Genomic DNA, 23414 nt, shown 5'->3' on the forward strand with positions numbered 1-23414 from the left:
ATCCAAGGAAGCTGTTTCTGACATATATTGAGGGTTATTTCACCACAGTCCTGAACAAGAAAAAAGAAAAAACACATTTGTATTCACGATCATGGAAGTAGCCACTCAGTAAAAAAGCACTGAAACCCATTTCTAGTCCTTTAATAAACACTAATTCTCATTACATTGTCCTCTTAAATGTCACATCTCCCTTCAGTCCTTTCAAATGCCTTCCTAAGGAGCAACAGACATCCATTTTGTCACTGACCAGCCAATTAAGAGTCCCATTATCTCTGAATACAAAGTCTACAGAATACACTTCTTGGTGTAGGAGCCCAGAGACAAAGAGCGCCATCAATGCAGACTTGAGCTTAAAGAAGGTTCAGATGGTCTCCAGCAAATGTTTCCATTAGAGTTTCGGGCCCCTTTTCTTCGGCAAACACGGGTGTTTCTTGTGTCGAGCGAAAACTCAAAATGTGATACATCTGGAGACGGTTCCATTCATGACGAGGAGAGAGAAGCTCAACCGGCGGAGTATCTGACACGCATCAGATTCATTCAGCCTTCCCAACGTGGAGGCGAGTATTCATTTATCCCGCCGGTGAGCGTCCAGAGGTCAGCGTCCCAGATTGATGGAGCCACGTCTCATTTGACGGGCCGTCTTCCACCATGCTGCACACAATCACACGCCTCCCGAGCCCCGACGTCGCCCAAACACATGACAGCGTAGGGAATTTATTCATCCTCAGAGCACAAAATTCATCATTCCTTTTCATATGCAACAAAAAACGTCTAGAACAGGGGTGTCCAACATGCGGCCCACGGGCCAAAAGCGGCCCTCCAGAGGGTCCAATCTGGCCCTCAAAGTGTAAAAATTCCAGAGAAGACATTAACTGCAGATTGGAAATTAGTAAAAGTATCAATTTAAAATCATTTCTAGACCATGACAAGTTGTTTTGATCATAAAGTAAAATACTAGATTGTTCATTTGTCTTTTTGTGTCTCGTTTTTGTTATATTTTGTCTTGCTTTTGTTGTTTTTTTATCTGACTTTTGTCGTTTTGTTTCTGGTTTTTGTCGTTTTGTGTTTCCTTTTTGTCCCGCTTGTGTTTCTTGTCTTATTTTTGTCATTGTGTTTTGCTTTATTCGTTGTTTTGTGCATCATTTTGTCTTTTTTTTGTCTCGCTTGTGTTGTTCGCCTATTTTGTTTCTTGCTTTTTTGTCATTTTTTTGTCGTTTGTCCAATTTTTTGTCAATTTGTAACTTTTTTGTCAGATTTTTGTCTCTTTGTTTTGTTTTCTGTCATTTGTCTAATTTTTTGCTGTTTTGTGAGTCATTTTTGTAATATTTTGCCATGTTTTTGCTGTGTTTTTTTGTCAGACTTTTGCCATTTTGATCATAAAGTAAAATACTACATTGTTCTTTTGTCTTTTTGTGTCTCATTTTTTGTAATATTTTGTCTTCTTTTAGCTGTTTGTTTTTTTGTCTGACTTTTCGTTTATCTCATAGTTTTGTCATTTTGTTTTTGGTTTTTGTCGCTTTGTGTTTCCTTTTTATCTCAATATTGTTTTTTATCTTATCTTTGTAAATTTGTGTTTTGCTTAATTCGTTGTTTTGTGTGTCGTTTTTTCCTTTTTTGTCTCGCTTGTCTTGTCTATCTTTTTATCATTTTGTTTCTCGCTTTTGTCATTTTTTGTCATTTGTCCATTATTTTGTCGATTTGTAACTTTGTCTAATTTTTATCTCTTTTTTGTTGTGTTGTTTGTCTCATTTTTTGCTGTTTTGTGTGTCATATTTGTAATATTTTGTCTTGTTTCTGTTGTTTTTTGTCTTTTTTTGTCTGACTTTTGACCATAAAGTAAAACACTACATCATTCAGTTCCAGATAGCTGTGACTAATTGTTGTGTTCCTTTGTAGACAGATAATTCTTTGAACGTGAACATTTTCAGAATGTACTTTTTTTGCACTAAAACAAAGGATTATTTGGAGTTGTGGTTATTTCTAGGTTATTATGCTGTGATTTTACTGATCACTGGAGATGAAATTGGGTTGAATGTAGAACCTGAACTACGATGAGTTTCACACCTCTGGTTTAGGGAAATCACTGGCTCCAAAATCTCCAATGTTGTTAATTCCGGTTTCATTTATTCAATTATTTATCTATTTTAGAAGTAATGATAAAATGCATTTCCCTTTTTTTTTTCAGACCCACTGCTTTTGAAGAACACAAACCAGTCATGCTTGATATCGTGCACAGTCGCCCCAGTAGTCCATGATGAAAGTAAACGTGGTAAGACGCTCTCTTGAGCTGATCCATTTTGCTGCAGTTTTAGATAAACAAGTCCACTGTTTGGACTTCAGGCTTCTCCAGATGTGTGTGAACAGCACTGAGGAGGATAAAGAGCTACTCAACACCTTTTCTAAAATCCTAAAAGGTCCAGTTTGAGATGATTTGTTCAAAAATGTTCATCACGAATGATGTAAGACATGATATATAACAGAGAAAAACTGCAACTTTTGAGACGATATAGATCAAGATATAACCGCGGGACTTTTTGTACCATCGTCGACAGGTATCATAGTTGACATTTTAGTGATATCCAGTCATTTTTTATTAATAAGTGATTGTTTCCATAATAAATTATGGAATTTGTAAAGACATGATCATGATGAACATAGAAAAAACATTAGTTTTACTTTTCATGAAAATGTCTGTGAGATATATCCCATGGACTTCAAAAGTCCCTCAGTTATATATTGACTCGTATAACAAGCAGTTGTGTATTTTTCTTGGATTAATAATGACCTGCGTATGACTTCTTCACTATGTCTACGATGAGCGATCTTTAAATGTGGGCGAAGCTGCGACTGAAATTATTCAGGCTTTGGTTTCCTCCTTTTTAAACCTTCCTATCCTAATCCATGAATGCATGGCAGTGATTACTGGTCAGTTCAGGCTGTAAACAAGAGCTCATGTAAAACACACAGAGCAGGTTACCATACCAACCGCAGCATCTGAACACAGCAGATAGCTGGATTTGGCTGCGAGCGGCCGAGTCAAATCCCCTCGCTGATCTCCAAAAGGCCACCGGAGACAAAAAGCACCCACGGCCTGCCTGCCCCTCAACATCCAGCGCACCAGGCAGAGGCAAGAAGGTTGGACTTGTATCTCTTTCTTTGCGTGTTTGAGAAAGGGATGAGCATCGGCGAGACAATCGGCGAGCAGAGGCTATTCACTGATGCCACCCAGAGCTTTCACTCCTCTATCTCCTCCAAGAATGGCAGAATGGGAGTGGGGTGGAGTGAAAAAGGAAAATCCTCGCCAAATTATTATTCATGGGGAGGGGGATTTTCCTTTTATCGGAGCCTTTCCCAACACGTCACCCTCTCTATCAGGCCCTGACAAGTGCCAATCAAAGGGCTTGAGTCCAGATTTTTGGGGAAACGCTGAAGGATTTCAGAGACAATAGCCGATGAGTCCACAGCGGCGGTGGCTTAGAGACAATAGCGACATGGCTACACTGTCAGTGTGTGGTCCTCTGGGGGGGAAACGATCCTCGCTTAGTACACGACTAATCTCCGCTCACATCATCTCTGTCTTTCTGCGGCCTAATCTGTCCCGTAGCTTCCTTCAGCCTTCCTTCAGCCTCTCTGGAACAATCCACCAGGGTCAGTTCAGATTAGTGCTCTTTGTGGCCCCGCACATCGCTACATTCATTTGGACACTAACATCTTTAGTAGCAGCTGAATGCTAAACCTCGGGGCGAACGCAGGAGTGACTGTGAAACAATTATGAGGGGAGGGATTATTCCACCTATGAATTCCTGATGAGCAAACATGGACAAAGGTCTTATCGTGAGCCTCGCCGGGGAGCAGGAACGTCTTATCACCGGGGATTTCAGGCTCAGATTTAATCTCTGATTCATTTTCAATTGAATCGCTGATGTAGATATCAGAAAAAAATATGAATGCTGAATTAAAAACATGTTTATTTTGATATAACTTGATTAAAGGGGGATTCATTCAGTTCACTTTATTCGTCATGAGCAGAAATATGCAGCCTGTAGAGACAGCTGTAGATTCGCAGAAAGTTTGTTAAATGACTTAAGATTTAGTTGCATCATGAGAAATGTAGTGTTGATTGTGTTTTTTGTTAAGTTGAGATGACTCAACCTTGTCCAAAATGACTCGAAAATCATCCAAAATGACTCAAACATTGTTCAGAATGATTTGAAAATGGTTCAGCAAAATTAGTCCAGAATGACAGAAATTTGTCCTAAATGACTCGAAAATTATCCCAAAGACACAAAAAATTATCTAAAATGACGAGAAATGAGCCAAGATGACAAAAAACTTGTTCAAAATGACAAGAAAATCATCTAAAATGCCTCAAAATTGTCTGGGTCAATATATAACTGAGGGACTTTTGAAGTCCACGGCATATATCTTGAACACATTTTTATCAAAAGTAAAAAAAAAAAAAAAAAAAAAAAAAAAGTTTTTATGTTCATTATGATCACATCTTTCAATTTCCTGAATTATTTATTATGGATACAATCACTTATTAATAAAAAATGACTGGATATCACTAAAATGTCAACTAAATAACCATCTGAATTTAACCACAACCACCTTCTAATTAGCTAAACAATAATATGTCTTGGTTTTGTCATCATTGCAGGATTTTATGTCACTAGTGGTGAATTTATGTTATTAGTGGATGATTTTATATCATTAGCGGATGTTTTGGATGATTTTATGTCACTAGTGGATGATTTTATGTCATTAGTTTCATGTCTCATTTAAAATTTTGTCAAACAGTTTGGTTCCTCCACATTCTGTAAAAAACTAAAATTCTGCATTCCACCACAGAGCTCTACAGCCATGACTGACTTGGCTGTGACCAACAGTCAAGTGACAAAAATCCATTTATTTTTTGGCTGAAATTGGCCTAAGTACATAGCAGAGGCGAGACAAGTATGGAATCAAATCAAATCTCTAGTATGTAGAGTAGGGTGATGACTTTTTTACAACCTCATATCCCTGTATCATAATTTGATGAACTTTTATTAAAGATTAGATAAAATCTTACTTTTAAGGTGATTTGATAAAAAAACCTCACGCACAAAATGATTTTAAAAATTTTAATTATCAGCTTTTTGGCCAGAATTTATCAACTTCAAAACAACTACCAACACATAGATTATCTTTTAAGGCATTGAATCATTTACTTTTCTATGGTTGGTGCATTTGGTACTGTTTGTGAATGCTTCTTTGGGCTTAACGAATTTAGTCCCATTGATAGTAATAGTGATTTTTCAAAGTGGTTTGTGCGTGACCTTTTTCAATATTTCAACAGAATAAATGTCATTTTAATCATTAATAGGCAAAAGTTCATTCATTAGTGCTACAGGAAATAATTTTTGAGAAAAAAAAGTCAAAAAGTCATCACCCTAATGTAGAGCCAACATTTTTTCAATATTTTTGGAGAATGTACATGTTGGGTTATAGTTTTTTTTTTTTTTTTTTAATTTTAGTAAAAATCAAAGGAATTACAATTTACTGCAGTAAAAAATGAGCCCACAGTGAGTAAAAATGTGACAAGAGCAACAAAAAAATAAATTTTCAACATTAAAATTCCACCAATCTAAATGTAAATTAGCAGTCTGGTCATTTTAACTGCTCTCACCAGCCCATTTTCTCTGCAGCCTCATATACTTGGAGTCAGAGTGGGGTCATTCCCTCCATTACTTAGAAGGCTTATTGAAAGGTCGAACTGCTCGCACCTCCAGGGTAACCAAATCTCACCTTTCCACACAAAGACATGCCACACACTGGGCATCTTTTAGAGGCCGTGTGACCCCCGGGGTGACCCCTCCACGCCCTGCCGCTGACCTCCTCCCTCACACGGTGACCATGCCTTTGGCCTCTTAAAGGTCAAAGCACACAAGTCATCACCAGGAGTCTCTGTGTGACATCTTTTTTTCCACGTTTGCCTACTTCTTATTCGTGGTCAAACGAGGAAAGTCTTGTTTTAAAATGTGTCAAGCTGCATCTTAAAGCTGAAGGGAATTTCACTCATTGTCTGCTTGACAATGGATGTACATTGTATACATTTAACAAGCTGATAAATCAATCAGTCTGCTGGAGAAATGGCCCTAAATTGCATTAAATTGCCCTTAACTAGTGTGGTCACTCGTCCCTGTCATAAACACAAGAGATAAAGAAGCTTACAGAGGTTCTGGCTGCCATGACAACAGCAACATTAGATGTGTAAATATCGTTTCATATTTGTGCCTTCAGGTGGTCATTCAGAATAACTATTAACACTTTCAAACATCGTTCTTTTCTAGCATAACTTAGGTAATTTACTCACCCTTTAGATAAAACCTGCAGAAGCACAGAAAAATTGCAGCGCCAATCTATAAATGAGGGGCTTTTGCAGTCCATGGGATATATCTTGCATGCATTTTATTAAAAGTAAAAATGTTTTGATGTTCATTATGATCAAGTCTTTACAAATTCCAAAATTATTTATTATGTAAACAATCACTTATTATTATTATTTTTTTTTTTCTTTTACCCTCTGCTATCCCTACCCAGATCCCTACATGTTTTTTTCTTTTTTTTTCCTGAAGAAAGGCGCCGCGCAGCACTGCGCAGCAGCCGGAGCTGTCATTGACAGGGCAGCTCAATGCAATTTCATTGTATATGAAAGTGTGCAATGACAAATAAAGCTATCTATCTATCTATCTATCTATCTATCTATCTATCTATCTATCTATCTATCTATCTATCTATCTATCTATCTATCTATCTATCTATCTATCTATCTACCTACCTACCTACCTACCTACCTACCTACCTATCTATCTATCTATCTATCTATCTATCTATCTATCTATCTATCTATTAATAAAAAATTACTGGATATCACTAAAATGTCAACTAAATAACCATCCAAATTTAATAACAACCACCTTCTAATGAGCTAAACAATAATAAAATAAACTTATTCAGAAATAGTTTTGTGTTCCTTTTATTAAGTTGAGATGACTCAAAACTTGTCCAAAATGACAGAAAAATTGTCGCTTCATGTCTTGTTTTTGTGGTGTTATGTATCGATTTTGTTGTTTCATGTCTCATTTTGTCATTTTGTGTCTCGATTTTGTCGTTTTGTGTCTCGGTTATCGTTTAGTGAATGTTTTTAAGAAACATTTTTTTCCACCAAAAAATTTCCCAAAAATGTTGAAAATGTGGACATCAGAAGTTTCACAGTGAAAATGTATTTTTTTTCCCCACGTTTTCAAACTTTAAAACGGGTCAATTTTGACCCGCAGGATGACACAAGGGTTAACAATGTGTTCTTTCTTCGTACCAAAGTTCCATCCAGTCTTTCTACAACCAAACACTGCCAGGATAATTATCCCTGCATCTTTTGTGCAAAAACTAACGCAGACATTTCAAAAACAGAAACCTGAAACACTGCCCGATCATATTATTAATGTCAAGCAGCCACGCCACGCTGACACAAGACATATTGGATTAGAAAGACATATGACTGCATCCTCGATCTAATGGTTTAGCTGCAGTTTGGCCCTCAGACGTATCAATCACAGGTATGATGGATGAATCTGTGGCCTCCTCCAGGTATACAGCATGCTACGGACCATTAGCCTCACAGCACAATGACAGATACTGGACAGGAGAGTCGCCATGATCACAGTCTGACTGATGTGGTCCAATGTTCACTGCAAAAACTCTAAATCTTACCAAGTCTGTTTGTCTTATTTTTAGTCATAATGTCTCATCCCACTTCATTTAAGATAAATTCACTGAACAAACGAGACATTTCAGCAGATGGAGGGACTTGTTTTAAGACAACGCATCTTAAATATCTTGTTAAATCAAACAATCTTGAAATTACCTTGTTTTAATCCTTGTATCGTCCTGTGGGTCAAATTGACCCGTTTTAAAGTTTGAAAATGTGGAAAAAAATATTTTCACAGTGAAAGTTTCCACATTTTCAACATTTTTGGGAAGTTTTTGAACATTTTTTGATGGGAAAAAAAGAAATGTTAAAAAAGAATGTTTCTTTATGAACATTCACACTGGATTTTGGTTGATTTTTTTCCCGAATGTTCTTAAAGAAAACATTAGAACTTTTACTTATATATATTTAATCACTTTAGATATTTTTTTTTTGAGGATTTTTCTTAAATTTTTTTTGAAAATATTTACAATTTTTATATATATATATATATATATATATATATATATATATATATATATATATATATTTTTTTTTTTTTTTTCTTTTTTCTTTTAAATTTTATTTCTTGCCAAATTTGAGGATTTAAAAAAAAAAAAAAAAAACTCTTAAGGGAAACTTTTAAGGAATTTTTGTCCTGAAGATTTTGCAAATTTTTATAAATTTGGGGAATCTTTTGCTAATTTTTAAATTTTTTTCAGACAAGGAAACAGTATTTTTTGGTGCTGTAAAATGAGGACAACAAGAGGATTAAGACACCTAAGCTTGACAATCCTGGTAAAATATAACTTAAAATAAGTTTTCCCAGCTAATTTTAAGATCTCAATATTCTAAATATCTTATTTCAAGAAATCTTACCAAACCATTTTTCACTTGTTCTATTGACAGATTTTTTCACTTATTTCAAGGTAAAAGGTCCTTGAAATAAGTGTTTTTTTCTTGTTTTGAGAGGAGCATTTTTTCCAGTGAAGGTGGGAGGAAAAAGAGCGAGCCATTAGCTCAAGGGTGACTTTTTCCCCCCATCTTATGGTGCCAGCTTTCCAGTGTTTGTGGTCCGTACAGTAAGCGCTGCCTCCGATCCATCACTCATGAATGTACACAAGCCGACCCTACAGGTGAAGGCGATACTGCAGGCCAGCTGGCCCGAGCGAGGATTAGCGGGCTTAAGTGTACCGGAGGCAAGAGAACGCCAAACACAGCGCTGACAGTGAGGAGACAATGGCTCCTAATAAAGCAGAGCTAACAGAGACTGAGAGGGCTTTTATCGGATCAGACGCTAATGCTGAAGATGGGCTCTCGTATTGATTAAGTATGGCTGTTATAGGCTCTTAAAAGAGAGCGCCGGTTCTAACACAGAGGTGGCATGTCATAGCAACACACACAGACAAGAAAATAACATTTTCTGGGCAGATTTGAAGGATAACGTACTGTGGTTGGACCGACAGGGAGAAGAAGAGGATCTGAACATGTTGAATGACGGACTTGGGTCGATGATCCATGAAGACGGTGATTCAGAACCTCCTTCAGACTGATCCTGCAAGAAAACAGAGGCCAAGAATCGTTGGTAGCAACACGTCAAACACCTGGAAGTCTGAGAAAGCTGTATCACATTTCCACATACATGTCCTCACATACCTACAACATGCAACGAGTAACCATGGCAACGACCACTGGCCCTAACTGTCATGCTAACTGTCATGCTAACTGTCAGATTGTCAGGCTAGTTGTCAGGATAACTCTCAGGCTAACTGTGAGACTAACTGCCATGCTAGTTGTCAGACTAACTGTCAGGCTAACTGCCATGCTAACTGTCAGACTCTCATGCAAACTATCAGGCTAACTGTCAGATTGTGATGCTATCAGGCTAGCTGTCAGACTGTCATGCTAACTATCAGACTAGCTGTCGGACTGTCATGCTAACTATCAGACTAGCTGTCAGACTGTCATGCTAACTATCAGACTAGCTGTCGGACTGTCATGCTAACTATCAGACTAACTGTCATGCTAGCTATCAGGTTAACTGTCATGCTAACTATCAGGCTAGCTGTCAGACTGTCATGCTAACTATCATGCTAGCTGTCAGATTGTCATGCTAGCTATCAGGCTAACTGACATGCTAGCTGTCAGACTGTCATGCTAACTGTCATGCTAAGTGTCAGACTGTCACTATTCCTTCAGGAGAAAGTGAAAGTCTTTACGGATGTGTCAGCTTGGTGTTTAAAAGGTCTGAGGACTGATGATGTGGTCTGATGGGTATGCTATTTAAAGACATTTGCTACACCAAGCAGAGTACTGTTTGATTGTGTTCTTAAATCACCCAGGAGACATCCTTGTTCTCTGCAAACACACCACTGGTTTATCACTTTCTCTTCATTATAAATAATCCCGTGTGGATCCGCGGTTCGGTGCGGTGAATTATGCAAATGGGATCGCATGAATCCTGCTCGGAGCACTTCAGCTCCTCATTGTGGTTTGGCGTAATTGCGGGGGGCTTATGAGTCTCATTCATGCTTTTCAGGGGCTCTCTCTCGTCCGTCATAAAGGGGAGATTAATCACACATCACGTGGAGCACCTGCATCCATTCCACAGCATGCACCAGCCCTGTTTACCCCCCTGACCTCTCACTCCCCCAAACCCACGTCTGATCCGAGCGGCGCACCACAAAAACTCTAAATCTTACCAAGTCTGTTTGTCTTATTTTTAGTCAGAATGTCTCATCCCACTTGATTTAAAATAAATTCACTTAACAAGAGACATTTCAGGACATGGAGGGACTTGTTTTAACCCTCATGTCGTCCTCTGGGTCAAAATTGAACCGGTTTAATGTTTGAAAATGTGGAAATATATTTTTTTCCACATTTTCAAACATTAAACCGGTTCAATTTTGACCCAGAGGACGACATGAGGGTTAAAACAAGTCCCTCCATGTCCTGAAATGTCTCTTGTTAAGCGAATTTATGTTCTTAAAGAAAATATTAGAAGTTTTACTGATATATATGTAATCATTTTAGATATTTTTAGGATTTTTTTGGAAGATTTTTACTCTTTTTTTCAAAATATTTAGAAGAATTTTCTTGCCAAATTTCGAGGATTTTAAGGGAACTTTTATGGAATATTGGAATTTTCTTCCTGAATGTTTTGCAAATTTTCAGAAATTTGGGGAATTTTTTTGCTGATTTTTTGAATTTTTTTCAGACAAGGAAACTATATTTTTTGGTGCCTGAAAATGAAGAGAACAGGAGGGTTAAAACTATGCATCTTAAATATCTTGTCAAGTCAAACAATCTTGAAATTATCTTGTTTTGAGTTGAATTTTACAAGAAAACTCAAAATAAGTTTAATACATCTCAAATTAGGAGGTTGCATGAAAGCAAAAATCTATTTTTGAGTAAAAAACTCCTATTTTTTTAACATGTCTGGTTTATTTTAAGACACCAAAGCTTGACAATCCTGGTAAAACAGAGCTTAAAATAAGTTTTCCCAGCTAATTTTAAGATCTCAATATTCTAAATATCTTATTTCAAGAAATCTTACCAAGTCATTTTTCACTTGTTCTATTGGCAGATTTTTTCACTTATTTCAAGATAAAAGTTCCTTGAAATAAGTCTTTTTCTTGTTTTGAGAGGAGCACTTTTTCCAGTGCGGTGCTTCCTCCAAAAGAATGCCACCGTGTGGGGTGTTTAGCTGTGAGCTCCCCCCTCTGCGACAGGGCGATGAGCCGGTGTAAAAGCCTGCCTCCCCCCGCCCTGCAGCCCATGACTGATTAACCACACACCTGCTGCACGCCGCGTGCCCTCTCTTATATTGTGTCTCAATTATCAACAACAATTTGGCTCGTCTTGCTGGAATGACAGTTATAAATGCACGCCGGTTCCAGTTTGTAAAAGGGGGTCTTTGTGTGGGAGGGAGACTGTGTGCGCATGCTTTGGGGTTATTGTGCGATCAGAGGTGATTCCTGGAGCTCTGGTGTTTGCTCACAACAAGGCACAAGTCCTGGAAGGAAGGAAGGTACTGTGTTATCTGCAAATCACATGACCTGCTCCACATGTTGTGGATCGGTTTTGTAGTTTCATGTCTCGGTTTTGTCATTTTTTTGTCTCGTTGTCATTTTGTATCTCGTTTCTGTCATTTTGTGTCTCGGTTTTGTCGTTTCCTGCCTTGTTTTTGTCATTTTGTTTCTCATTTTTGTCATGTTGTATCTCGGTTTTGTCGTTTTCTGTCTTGTTTTTGTCATTCTGTGTCTCGTTTTTGTCATTTTGTGTCTTGGTTTTGTCGTTTTCTGTTGCATTTTTATCATTTTGTGTCTCGTTTTTATCATTTGGTGTCTCGTTTTTGTCATTTGGTGTCTCATTTTTGTCATTTTGTGTCTGTTTTGTTGTTTTCTGTCTCGTGTTTGTCATTTTCTGTCTTGTTTTTGTCATTTTGTCTGTTTTCTTTTCTGTCTTGTTTTTGTCATTCTGTGTCTCATTTTTGTCATTTTGTGTCTTGGTTTTGTCATTTTCTGTCGCATTTTTGTCATTTTGTGTCTCGTTTTTGTCATTTGGTGTCTCATTTTTGTCATTTTGTGTCTGTTTTGTTGTTTTCTGTCTCGTTTTTGTCATTTTGTGTCTTGGTTTTGTCATTTTCTGTCTCGTGTTTGTCATTTTCTGTCTCGTTTTTGTAATTTTGTCTGTTTTCTGTCTCGTTTTTGTCATTTTGTGTCTCGTTTTTGTCATTTTGCATCTGTTTTGTCATTTTCTGTCTCGTTTTTGTCATTTTGTCTGTTTTGTTTTCGGTCTCGTTTTTGTCATTTTGCGTCTGTTTTGTCGTTTTCTGTCTTGTTTTTGTCAGTTTGTGTCTCATTTTTGTTGTTTTGTGTCAAGGATGTGTATTAATTCCAAATCACATGACCTGCTCCACATGATGTCATTTCCTCCTGAAGAAAAGACTGGCCAGACTCCAAGGCTTTCTGAGTTATTTAATATAAAATACTGTGTGTGAGTCAAGTGTGGATTTATGGCATGTCAACAGGTTTACTACAATATCTTTAGAAATAACTTTCAATTTCAATTTTACTCAATTGTATATATAATATTTAGAAGAATGTTTGTGTAAAAATGCCATGTGGTGTTTGGTTACAGGTGTTGTCCTGCACTTATATATAGACCCAGGTATCCATAAAGTCAAACAAGGTGCAAGTCCTGCTTTTGGAAAGAAAAAAAAAATCTGATAGATGAACGGAGGAGGGCGCGGCACTCACCGATTTGTTTCCCCGGACTTTCCCTGCCGAGTCACACCTTTCAGAGATGCTGCCAGCTGTGCGGGGCTTCAAAACACCTGACAAGAACCACAGAGAAACACGGCGTCAGGATAAAGGCAGAGGGAGCCAGTGTGTGTTTGGAAGTTGCACTGCAAGCAGGCAGGCATGCATGTGTGTACATAAGTGCTGGCCTCTGGCACACACTCGCATGTCTTTTGTACTTGAGTGTGTGTGCTCAGATATGAGTCATGTCGTGTAGTAGTTCCAATTATGGCTCTTAATCTCTGAGCAAATAATGGCAGAAAATGGAGCCACGAAACCCCAGAGGAGCACCTGTCCAGGAGCGTGCCAGGTGCAAACATTGTTCTGGAGACACACCGAGAGGAAAGATGAGCTTCCAGCAAACTCAGACACTCTCATTGTAAACACTGATGCACGAATAGAAAAAACAAAACCATCGTATTCATATTTCTCTTGTGCTGAATAGGAGCGAGTCCACGTTAGAAACATATTTTACCTCTGTTGATATCTGGTCATTCATCCAATTTTGGAAATTTTCTTCAAATCAGTGGAATTTCAGAGAAGAGAAATCGTGTCCCGTTTTCCTTTGAACAATCCACAAACCTCACAGAGAGTAGCTTTAATGGAGACAAAAGCTAACTGTCACGCTAGCTGTCAGATTGTCAGGCTAGCTGTCAGATTGTCAGGCTTACAATCAGGCTAACTGTCAGGCTATCTGTCATGCTGTCAGATTGTCATGCTAACTATCAAGCTAACTGTCTTGCTAGCTGTCAGATTGTCATGCTAACTGTCATGCTAGCTGTCAAACCAAATGTCAGTCTAACTGCCATGCTAACTTTCAGACTCTCATGCTAACTATCAGGCTAACTATCAGGCTAACTGTCAGGCACACTGTCAGACTGTCATGCTAACTGTCAGACTAACTGTCAGGGTAACTATCAGGCTAACTGTCATGCTAATTGTCAGACTGTCAGGCTAACTTTCATGCTAACTGTCAGAACAACTGTCAGGCTAACTGCCAGACTGTCATGCTAACTGTCATGCTAACTATCAGGCTAACTGTCAGGCTCACTGTCATGCTAACTGTCATGGTAAGGCTAACTGTCAGACAGTCAGGCTAACTGTCAGACTGTCATGCTAACTATCAGGCTAACTGTCATGCTAACTGTCAGATTGTCATGCTAACTATCAGGCTAACTGTCATGCTAACTGTCAGACTGTCAGGTTAACTGCCATGCCAACTGTCAGATTGTCATGCTAACTATGAGGCTAACTATCAGGCTAACTGTCAAACTGTCATGCTAACTATCAGGCTAACTGTCATGCTAACTGTCAGATTGTCATGCTAACTATCAGGCTAACTGTCATGCTAACTGTCAGACTGTCAGGTTAACTGCCATGCCAACTGTCAGATTGTCATGCTAACTATGAGGCTAACTATCAGGCTAACTGTCATCCTAGCTGTCAGACTATCCTGCCAACTATGAGGCTAACTATCAGACTAGCTGTCATGCTAGCTGTCAGATTGTCATGCTAGCTATCATGCTAACTGTCAGGCTAACTGTAATGCTAATTGTCAGACTGTTAGGCTAACTTTCATGCTAACTGTCAGAATAACTGTCAGGCTAACTGCCAGACTGTCATGCTAACTGTCATGCAAACTATCAGGCTAACTGTCAGGCTCACTGTCATGCTAACTGTCATGGTAACTATAAGGCTAACTGTCAGACATTCAAGCTAACTGTCAGACTGTCATGCTAACTATCAGGCTAACTGTCATGCTAACTGTCAGATTGTCATGCTAACTATCAGGCTAACTGTCATGCTAACTGTCAGACTGTCAGGTTAACTGTCATGCCAACTGTCAGATTGTCATGCTAACTATCAGGCTAACTATCAGGCTAACTGTCATCCTAGCTGTCAGACTGTCATGCTAACTATGAGGCTAACTATCAGACTAGCCGTCATGCTAGCTGTCAGATTGTCATGCTAGCTATCAGGCTAACTGTCATGCTAGCTGTCAGATTGTCATGCTAACTGTCATGCTAAGTGTCAGACTGTCACTATTCCTTTAGGAGAAAGTGAAAACTCTTTACGGATGTGTCAGCTTGGTGTTTAATAGGTCTGAGGACTGATGATATGAATGCCAGTGCACGGTCACGCAGAGATCAGGGAATTTGGAAACAAATTAGTTTGTACGAAGTAAAAGCTGTTCAAAACAATTAGCACTCGAACGCCGAGCAGTACCACCGCCGTAACACAGGGATGGAGGCTCAACTGAAAAGATGCACATTTCTAGACAATTCTGTTCCAAAGGCAATGATGGTGTTGGATTTCTTTGCAAATACAAAGTGTAAAGATTTGATTAAACTGAACCTTTAAACGTCCGCAGTGTTTATCTCTAATGTCTTATCGGACTATAAACCCAGCCGCTAGACTAATTGAGCTTTCTGCACACACTCTTCTCGGCTGCTTATCCATTGTTATGTGTGCACTGCTTGGTTCGAAGTGTCTGCAGCTATTTTAGTCGGAGTTTCCCAGTTAATGATCCACTCAGCGGTTTGAGCTTTATTAATATGGCACATCCTGATAAACCCTATAAACCTTTCCTCCGAGCCGCCACACCTTCGGGGGAAAGCAGTTAAGAGCTCGCAGCGGCATGCCTGGAAGCAGATGAGAGTCAGTATCACAGCTCGATAAAACAAACAAGCCACTCGACGCCATAAAGGCATCGCTTACTGTCAAGGCCAGCCGTGGACCGAGAAAAAAACACCTCCAGCGTCGTGTTTTTCCCCGTGTCGGGTCATACGTGTTTTCTCCACACAGCTGTCTGACGGCTCCCTGTTGTTAAAGTGACGGTTTCTGCTTATCAAACGATTTCAGTCAAACTGGCAACTGAGATTGGGTGTCCACCACAACAGACTGTTAAAAATGTACCAACAATCCCAAGTAATGGAGGTTTCACACTATGACGATGAATCACAGATAGTTCAGATACACACTGACTGAATAAACACGTTACATAGTAGGAGAGTGAGAGGCAGTGACTCAAAGTTTGTCTTTACTGGATTGGAACTTCCTCTTTTGGCTCAGTTTCAGGCTATCAAACACATCTGGATGTGTTTAGAGGATTATATTTAATCCTGGCATTAGACAGTTTCTGTGTTCCCTCGGATTCCTACAAACCATTAATAATATGTAACTGGTTTTGCAAGGAGAAGTTGATTTTCCAAACTGAAGGTGGAGTATGTGATTCCAGAGTTAGCATGTTTATATAGCTAGCATGTGCCAGGTTTATGAAGCCACTTGGTTTACTTATTTTATATTAACTGTGAAGTGTTTGGGTTTGTTTCAGAGATTATTTTTTCAATATCCTATTACATCGACTGTTGATCGACTATTTTCTTGTATAAATTAGTTGATTTTAGAACACAATAATTTTCCTTGAGTGTGCTTTACCTTCATTTAATAGTATCTTTAGTATTTTATTGTTTCTTTTTAAACATTTCTTTTATATGTCTACTTTATGAACTTGTGATTCAAGTGTGTTTTTCTGTGTTGTACTTTTATTGTTGGAGCCTGTCAAAGAAGAATTTCTGTCACCGTTTGGGACAGATAAAGTTTATCTATCTATCTGTCTGTCCATCTGTCCATCCATCCATCCATCCGTCCATCTACCTATCGTCTATCGTTGTATTGTCTATCTATTGTCTATCTATCTATCTATATTCTATCTATCTATCGTCTATCCATCCATCCATCCGTCCATTCATCCGTCCATCCTCTACCTGTTGGATCATACCGCTTCAGATCAGACCAGTCATCTAGTGGGTAGATCTCCTCCTCCAGACCAGATGGACTCTGGTCCTCGGTTGCTAGGCGGTCCAGGAGGAGCAGCTGGACCCGGGACAAGGAGCCCAGATTCCCCGAGTCACAGCCCACCGTCAGCGCTGCCAGGCCAGGAGAAAGGTCTGCAGGGGGAGATGAGAAAGTTCGTTAGTCTATCAATTCATCCTGCTGCCCTGAAGCACAGACAAATGAAATGTTCTGCCAAACGGGTTTGGTTTTGCATAGGAGAGTCATTTGGACGACTGAACAGAGCTCTCATGTCTGCAGCTCAGCAGGTAACAACAAGGTGTTTCCTGTTCTATTAAGATAGAAAGATTTTTCTTGTGAGTGAAATCACTGTAAGCTTTACAAGCTTGGCTGCAGTTTTTCAGGAAAAAATAAACTTCTTAAAAATGTAAAGACTGTTAGAGATCAGAAAAATCAATATTTAATACTTCTGAAACTGAAATGTCCTTTCCATGGCAGAGAAAATACATAGTTGAGGGACTATTGAAGTCTATGGGATAAATCTCACATACATTTTTATTAAAAGGAAAAAAATTCTTTACAAATTCCATAATTATTTATTGTGGAAAAAATCACTTATTAATAAAAAATGACTGGATATCACTAAAATGTCAACGAAATAACCATCCGAATTTAATAACCATCTTCTAATTAGCTAAACAATAATAAAATTAGTTTATTCAAAAGTAGTTTTGATTGTGTTCTTTTTATTAAGTTGGGATAATCATGACAGATATTTCTTTTTTGGCAATATATCAAAGTTTATATGGAAAATAACAAATTGTGTGACTTTCAACTAAGTTCCCCATTACAAAAACACCTCTCAAGGAAGTGTGTTAATTCCAGATCACATGACCTGCTGCACGTTTGGTGTCTCAGTTTTGTCATGTTGTGTCTTGTTTGTCATTTTCTGTCTCATTTTTATCATTTTGTGTCTCAGTTTTGTCATTTTGTGTCTCATTTTTGTTGTTTTGTGTCTCATTTTTGTCATTTTGTGTCTCAGTTTTGTCGTTTTGTGTCTCGTTTTTGCCATTTTGTGTCTCGTTTTTGCCATTTTGTGTCTCATTTCTGTCATTTTGTGCCTCGTTTTTGTCATTTTGTGTCTTGTTTTTGTCATTTTATGTCTCATTTTTGTCATTTTATGTAACGGTTTTGTCATTTTATGTATCGGTTTTGTCATTTCGTGTCTCGGTTTTGTCATTTTGTGTCTCAGAAAGCATTTTCAACTAAGCTACCCATTACAAAAACACCTCTCAAGGAAGTGTGTTAATTCCACATCACATGACCTGCTCCACATGATGTCATTTCCTCCTGAAGAAAAGACTGGCCAGACTCCAAGGCTTTCTGAGTTATTTAATATAAAGTAGTGTGTGAGTCAAGTGTGGATTTATGGCATGTCAACAGGTTTACTACAATATCTTTAGAAATAACTCTCAGTTTTACTCAATTGTTTATATAATATTTAGAAGAATCTTTGTGTAAAAATGCCATGTGGTGTTTGGTTATAGGCGGCCATGTTGATTTTAGGCCTGAAAACAGCAAAAATGTCAACTATGATACAAAAAGTCACACAATTATACATTAACCCAGGTATCCATAAAGTCAAGCATCCAGCCTCTAATAACCACAAATGTCTTAATTCAAAATATAGAACTGTTCAAATATAGTCAGCAAAGTGTAGGACAGTGTAATATGACACAAAGCCAACAGAAACGTGCTGGAAAACAAACGCACAACTGCTGACCTTTAAGAATAATGACTCAAAATTACACGGAATGACTTGTTGGACTGGATTATGAAATTGCTGCAAATTACACACAACACAACCAAAGACCCTCCGCCCTGGAGCAACCGTGTCACCCCACCTCACCCTCACACACCAACACCTCCCCCGTATCCTCAGGCTCCAAAGTTCTCGTCATCACACCCAATTAAAAGCGGATCAGTGACAGTGTGGCTCGCTGCCCATGCAAATCCCAAGCCCATGCTGGCTGGGTGTGGAGCTGAGAGGATTTCACACAACACGCTTTCCCAGCAACACCTCCGAGCTGCAGAAAAACCTCCCAAGTGTTGAGTTTGTCCAGACTGGGTTATCCACTCTTGAACACTGCAAAAACTCAACATCTTACCAAGTCTGTTTGTCTTATTTTTAGTCAAAATGTCTCATCCCACTTGATTTAAGATAAATCCACTTAACAAGAGACATTTCAGCAGATGGAGGGACTTGTTTTAAGACAATGCATCTTAAATATCTTGTTGAGTCAGACAATGGTAAATGGTCTGCATTTTTTATAGTGCTTTACTATACCGGAAATGATACCCAAAGCGCTTTACATTACACATCACATTCACCCATTCACACACACATTCACACACTGATGGCGGAAGCTGCCATGCAAGGCGCTAACAACGACCCATCAGGAGCAGTTAGGGGTTCGGTGTCTTGCTCAGGGACACATTAACATGAGCTCCCCAGGCGAGGATCGAACCGGCAAATCTCCAGACAGCCACTCTACCCACTGAGCCATGCCGCCCCTAAACAATATTGAAATTATTCGTCCTGCACGTCAAATTGACCCGTTTTAAAGTTTCACTGATAAATATGCAATCACTTTGGATATTTTTAGGATTTTGTTTGTAAGATTTTTATTCATTTTTTGAAAATATTTACAATTTTTTATTTTTATATATATATATATATATATATATATATATATATATATATATATATATATATATATATATATATATATATATATATAAATAAATAAAAATATATATATATATATATATATATATTTTTTTTTTTTTTTTTTTTTTTTTATTTCTTGCCAAATTTGGGGATTTAAAAAAAAAAAAAAACTTTTAAGGGAAATTTTTAAGGAATTTTCTTCCTGAAGATTTTGCACATTTATATAAATTTGGGGAATTTTTTGCTGAATTTTTAGATTTTTTTCAGACAAGGGAAAAATATTTTTTGGAGCCCACAAATGAAGACAACAGGAGGATTAAGACACCTAAGCTTGAAAATCCTGGTAAAATATAGCTTGAAATAAGTTTTCCCAGCTAATTTTAAGATCTCAATATTCTAAATATCGTATCTTATTTCAAGAAATCTTACCAAGACATTTTTCACTTGTTCTATTGGCAGATTTTTTCACTTATTTCAAGGTAAAAGTTCTTTGAAATAGTTTTTTTTTTTCTTGTTTTGAGAGGAGCATAGTTTCCAGGGAAGCGTTGTCAGTTGGGAAAATCAATCCTTCAGGTGTGAAAAAGGAACTGCTGCCTCTGCTGATAAATGAAGGAGTCGTTGAGAGGAAATCCCTGGGATAACCGCGGCTGTAACGTAATGTGGCGGGACACACTTTCAGTTAGGCCGGGTTTTAGTCCATCATTAGCCAGAAGTAGCAACCAGATTGAAAGACACTTAGCAAACACAGTGGCAGATAACAAATGACTAATCCTGTGATTAAGGTGTTGGACACACTGGTTACCACCCACTCAGGTTCACAGAGGCACACTTCTCATTAAAATGTTTTTGTCTGAAAGAATTCACAGAGTGTAACGTCAGCAAACCTCATGAGAGGAAATTCAGGTTTTAGTTTTTATTGTTGATTCCACTGCCAATTCATCAGTTAACCCTCCTGTTGTCTTCATCTACGGGCACCAAAAAATATTGTTTCCTTGTCTGGAAAATATAAAAATTCCCCAAATTTCTGAAAATTTGCAAAAACTTTAGAAAATTCCAATAATTCTTTAAAAGTTTCCCGTAAAAGTTTTATTTAAAAAAAAAAAAAAAAATCCCCCAAATTTGGCAAGAAAATTCTTGCAAACATTTTCAAAAAATGAGAAAAATCTTCGAAAAAAATCCTAAAAATATCTAAAGTGATTACATATTTATCAGTAAAACTTCTTACGTTTTCTTTAAGAACATTCACAAAAAAATCAACCAAAATCCAGCAAAACCTGCTGGATTTTGGTTGATTTTTATGTGAATGTTCTTAAAGAAACACCAAAAAATGCTAAAAAAAAATCCCAAAAATGTTGAAAATGTGGACATCAGAAGTTTCACTGTGAAAATATATTTTTTTCCACATTTTCAAACTTTAAAACGGGTCAATTTTGACCCATAGGACGACACGAGGGTCACACTGAGCAAAGATTTGCTTGTTCTGCCCAAATAACAGTCTGAAAAGTTGAGTTTGCAATCATATTTAACTGGAAAAGGAACAAATCTTGCATTATTTGGCACTTTTGCTCAGTAGAAGCAACACAAATGCTTAATTAGTGATGAGAATAGCTGTCATTTATTTTTGTCAAACACCTAATCAATTAATAATTTGTCCAACAATGGGCATTAAGGTTCGGGCAGCAGATGGTGCGAAGACCCTTTTGAAACCCTCTGGTTTCTTTTTCACATCATAAGTGGCGAAAAATTTGATATTTTAGGGGAATTGCACGTGTATGTGGCAAAATGGCTCCATAGCGCCACCTGGAAAATTTCAAACATGAACTACGGCCAGTACGCGTCACCTAGACTTAAGAAATTTGGTACGAATATCTAACTCGTCAAAACGCAAAAAACTGTACTTGACACCCATGCCCAAAACACAACAGGAAGTCGGCCATTTTGAATTATGTGTCATATTTTCAACAATTTTGAGTCATTTTTCGACATTTTCAAAAGCTATAAACTCAAGCAGGGTAACCCCGAGAGAGCTGAAATCTGGCTATAATATACACCAGGGACGGATGATCAAAAGTTACCAAAATGATCCACAAAAGTCTGACGGTGTGGAAACGTCGGCCATCAGAATTTCAATGCTTCGCCATGAAACAGCAAATGTTGTGTCACTGGCCTGTACATGCTCCAGTCTGCATCAGACTTTACTAATGTGATCACAGTCCCACCCTGATGATATTTCAGGCCAATATACAGTCACAGTTATAGCGCCACCTGATGGATGGACAGAAAGTGCTGTCTAAATAGCCCATACATGTTGCAATCTGCCTGTAACTTTACATGTGTGATCAGAGTCCGGTAGTTTTTTTGTTTTTTTCATTATTGCTGGAGGCATTTTATGCTATTATTAGACAGTTAACAGCTACTGATCAATGTGTAGCAAAGTTTCCCAGTTGGGCAAAAACTGAAGATATTGCAGTCTGTAGTCAGTCAGCATCCACTGGACACACCTATTTCTTTTTTTTTTTTTTTTTTTTTTTTTTAGCATTCTGGCTATTCCAAGTGTTTCCTGAGCAAAAATCAAAAAAGTTCAGTCAAGTCTTTTGAGAGGGTGAAGTTACTGAAGCCTCAAGTTCTCATTTTTGCCAACTTTAAGTTTGACCAGAGTCTGAGACGTAAGTCTGGAGCTCAGATGTTTCCCAAAGTATGGTGGATTCATATCAAGCAAACTTAAAAGTCTGCAGTCCAGATGTTAAAGTGTTAGCCATGCTGCTACATCCACACTGTAAGGTTTTTTCTTTACACGCCATCTTGGTTGTCAGTGACATCCCTCCCTCTGCTAACACAACAACTGCATGTGATATCATCCACTCTCATAGAGCAGGACTCCAGACTATGCATCGCAGTATTTTTTTCTGTTCTTGCATTGTACCTGTAAAATTTATGGATTTAGATCTGGTGATTGAGCAGGACCAGGCATGGTTCCAATGTTCTGGTTCTCCATCCAGGCTTTAACTAACTTTGTCTAGTTGGGAAATCCAGTCATTGGAGGCAGGAAAGAGTTTTCCAGCTGATGGAAGAAGACTGTTTTCTAGAGTAGTCCTGTACATGACCTGGTTCATTTGTCCTGTTCCACCCAGACTGAAACTACCCCAGATGGTCACTGATCCACCCCCATGTTTTACTGTAGGGGCAGACAGTCTGGTTTGTAGCTTCTCTAGGCTTCCTCCTAACCAGTAAGTTGGCTGGAGTGGACATCAACTGAAAACTAGATTCATCCCTGAAGAGAACCTTAGTCCAATCATCAACAGTCCAATCCTTGTGATCCCAGCAAAGAGTAACCAGGCTTTCCTCTGCCTTTCCTTGATGAAGGGCTTCTTCCGTGTAATTCTTAGCATCTAATGATGCGTTGAGGATAATGGCTGGATGTTCTCCAGAGTCTATGTGAGACTGTATGTTGGGGAGTATAGAGTAATATATATATATATATATATTTTTTTTTTTTTATTTCTGGAACATGTTTTTTGTGAGGTTTCAAGTTGAAAGTTGATTTTTCTATTTGAGACCCAGATTAAATTCACTGTAAATGAATCAGGTAGCATCAGGATGCTATGGGTCTGTGTGTTGTCTGTATCAGTGTTTTCAAAAACTGAATGAACTCAGCTCTGGTTACGTGTTTCGTTTACTGAGATACATTCATGTGGTGCACTTTGTCTCAACCATAAATTACTGTGTCCTAGTCCCTTTGGTTCATTTGGATCTGCTCTATGGAAGCTACACTCATTCAAGTTGTGTTTGGGTCCATTTTTCTGAGGTGTTTTTGCAGTTTGGGTTCAACAGTGTGTATTTGAAGATGCAATATTCC

At 38.2% G+C, this 23414-nt stretch overlaps 1 protein-coding gene across 1 annotated transcript in view; it reads right to left on the reverse strand.

The window, feature by feature from the left end:
• Window positions 1-23414, reverse strand: part of LOC118469314 (uncharacterized) — an 88248-nt gene that overhangs the window by 32913 nt on the left and 31921 nt on the right. Inside the window, exons 7-9 of the mRNA XM_055006610.1 lie at window positions 16800-16982; window positions 12991-13067; window positions 9179-9284 (exon numbers count right to left, since the gene is read on the reverse strand). Of these exons, the coding sequence (XP_054862585.1) occupies window positions 9179-9284; window positions 12991-13067; window positions 16800-16982 (366 nt within the window). The remainder of the gene's footprint in view (window positions 1-9178; window positions 9285-12990; window positions 13068-16799; window positions 16983-23414) is intronic.

Source organism: Amphiprion ocellaris, chromosome 21, assembly GCF_022539595.1.
Source record: "Amphiprion ocellaris isolate individual 3 ecotype Okinawa chromosome 21, ASM2253959v1, whole genome shotgun sequence".
Taxonomy (NCBI): domain Eukaryota; kingdom Metazoa; phylum Chordata; class Actinopteri; family Pomacentridae; genus Amphiprion; species Amphiprion ocellaris.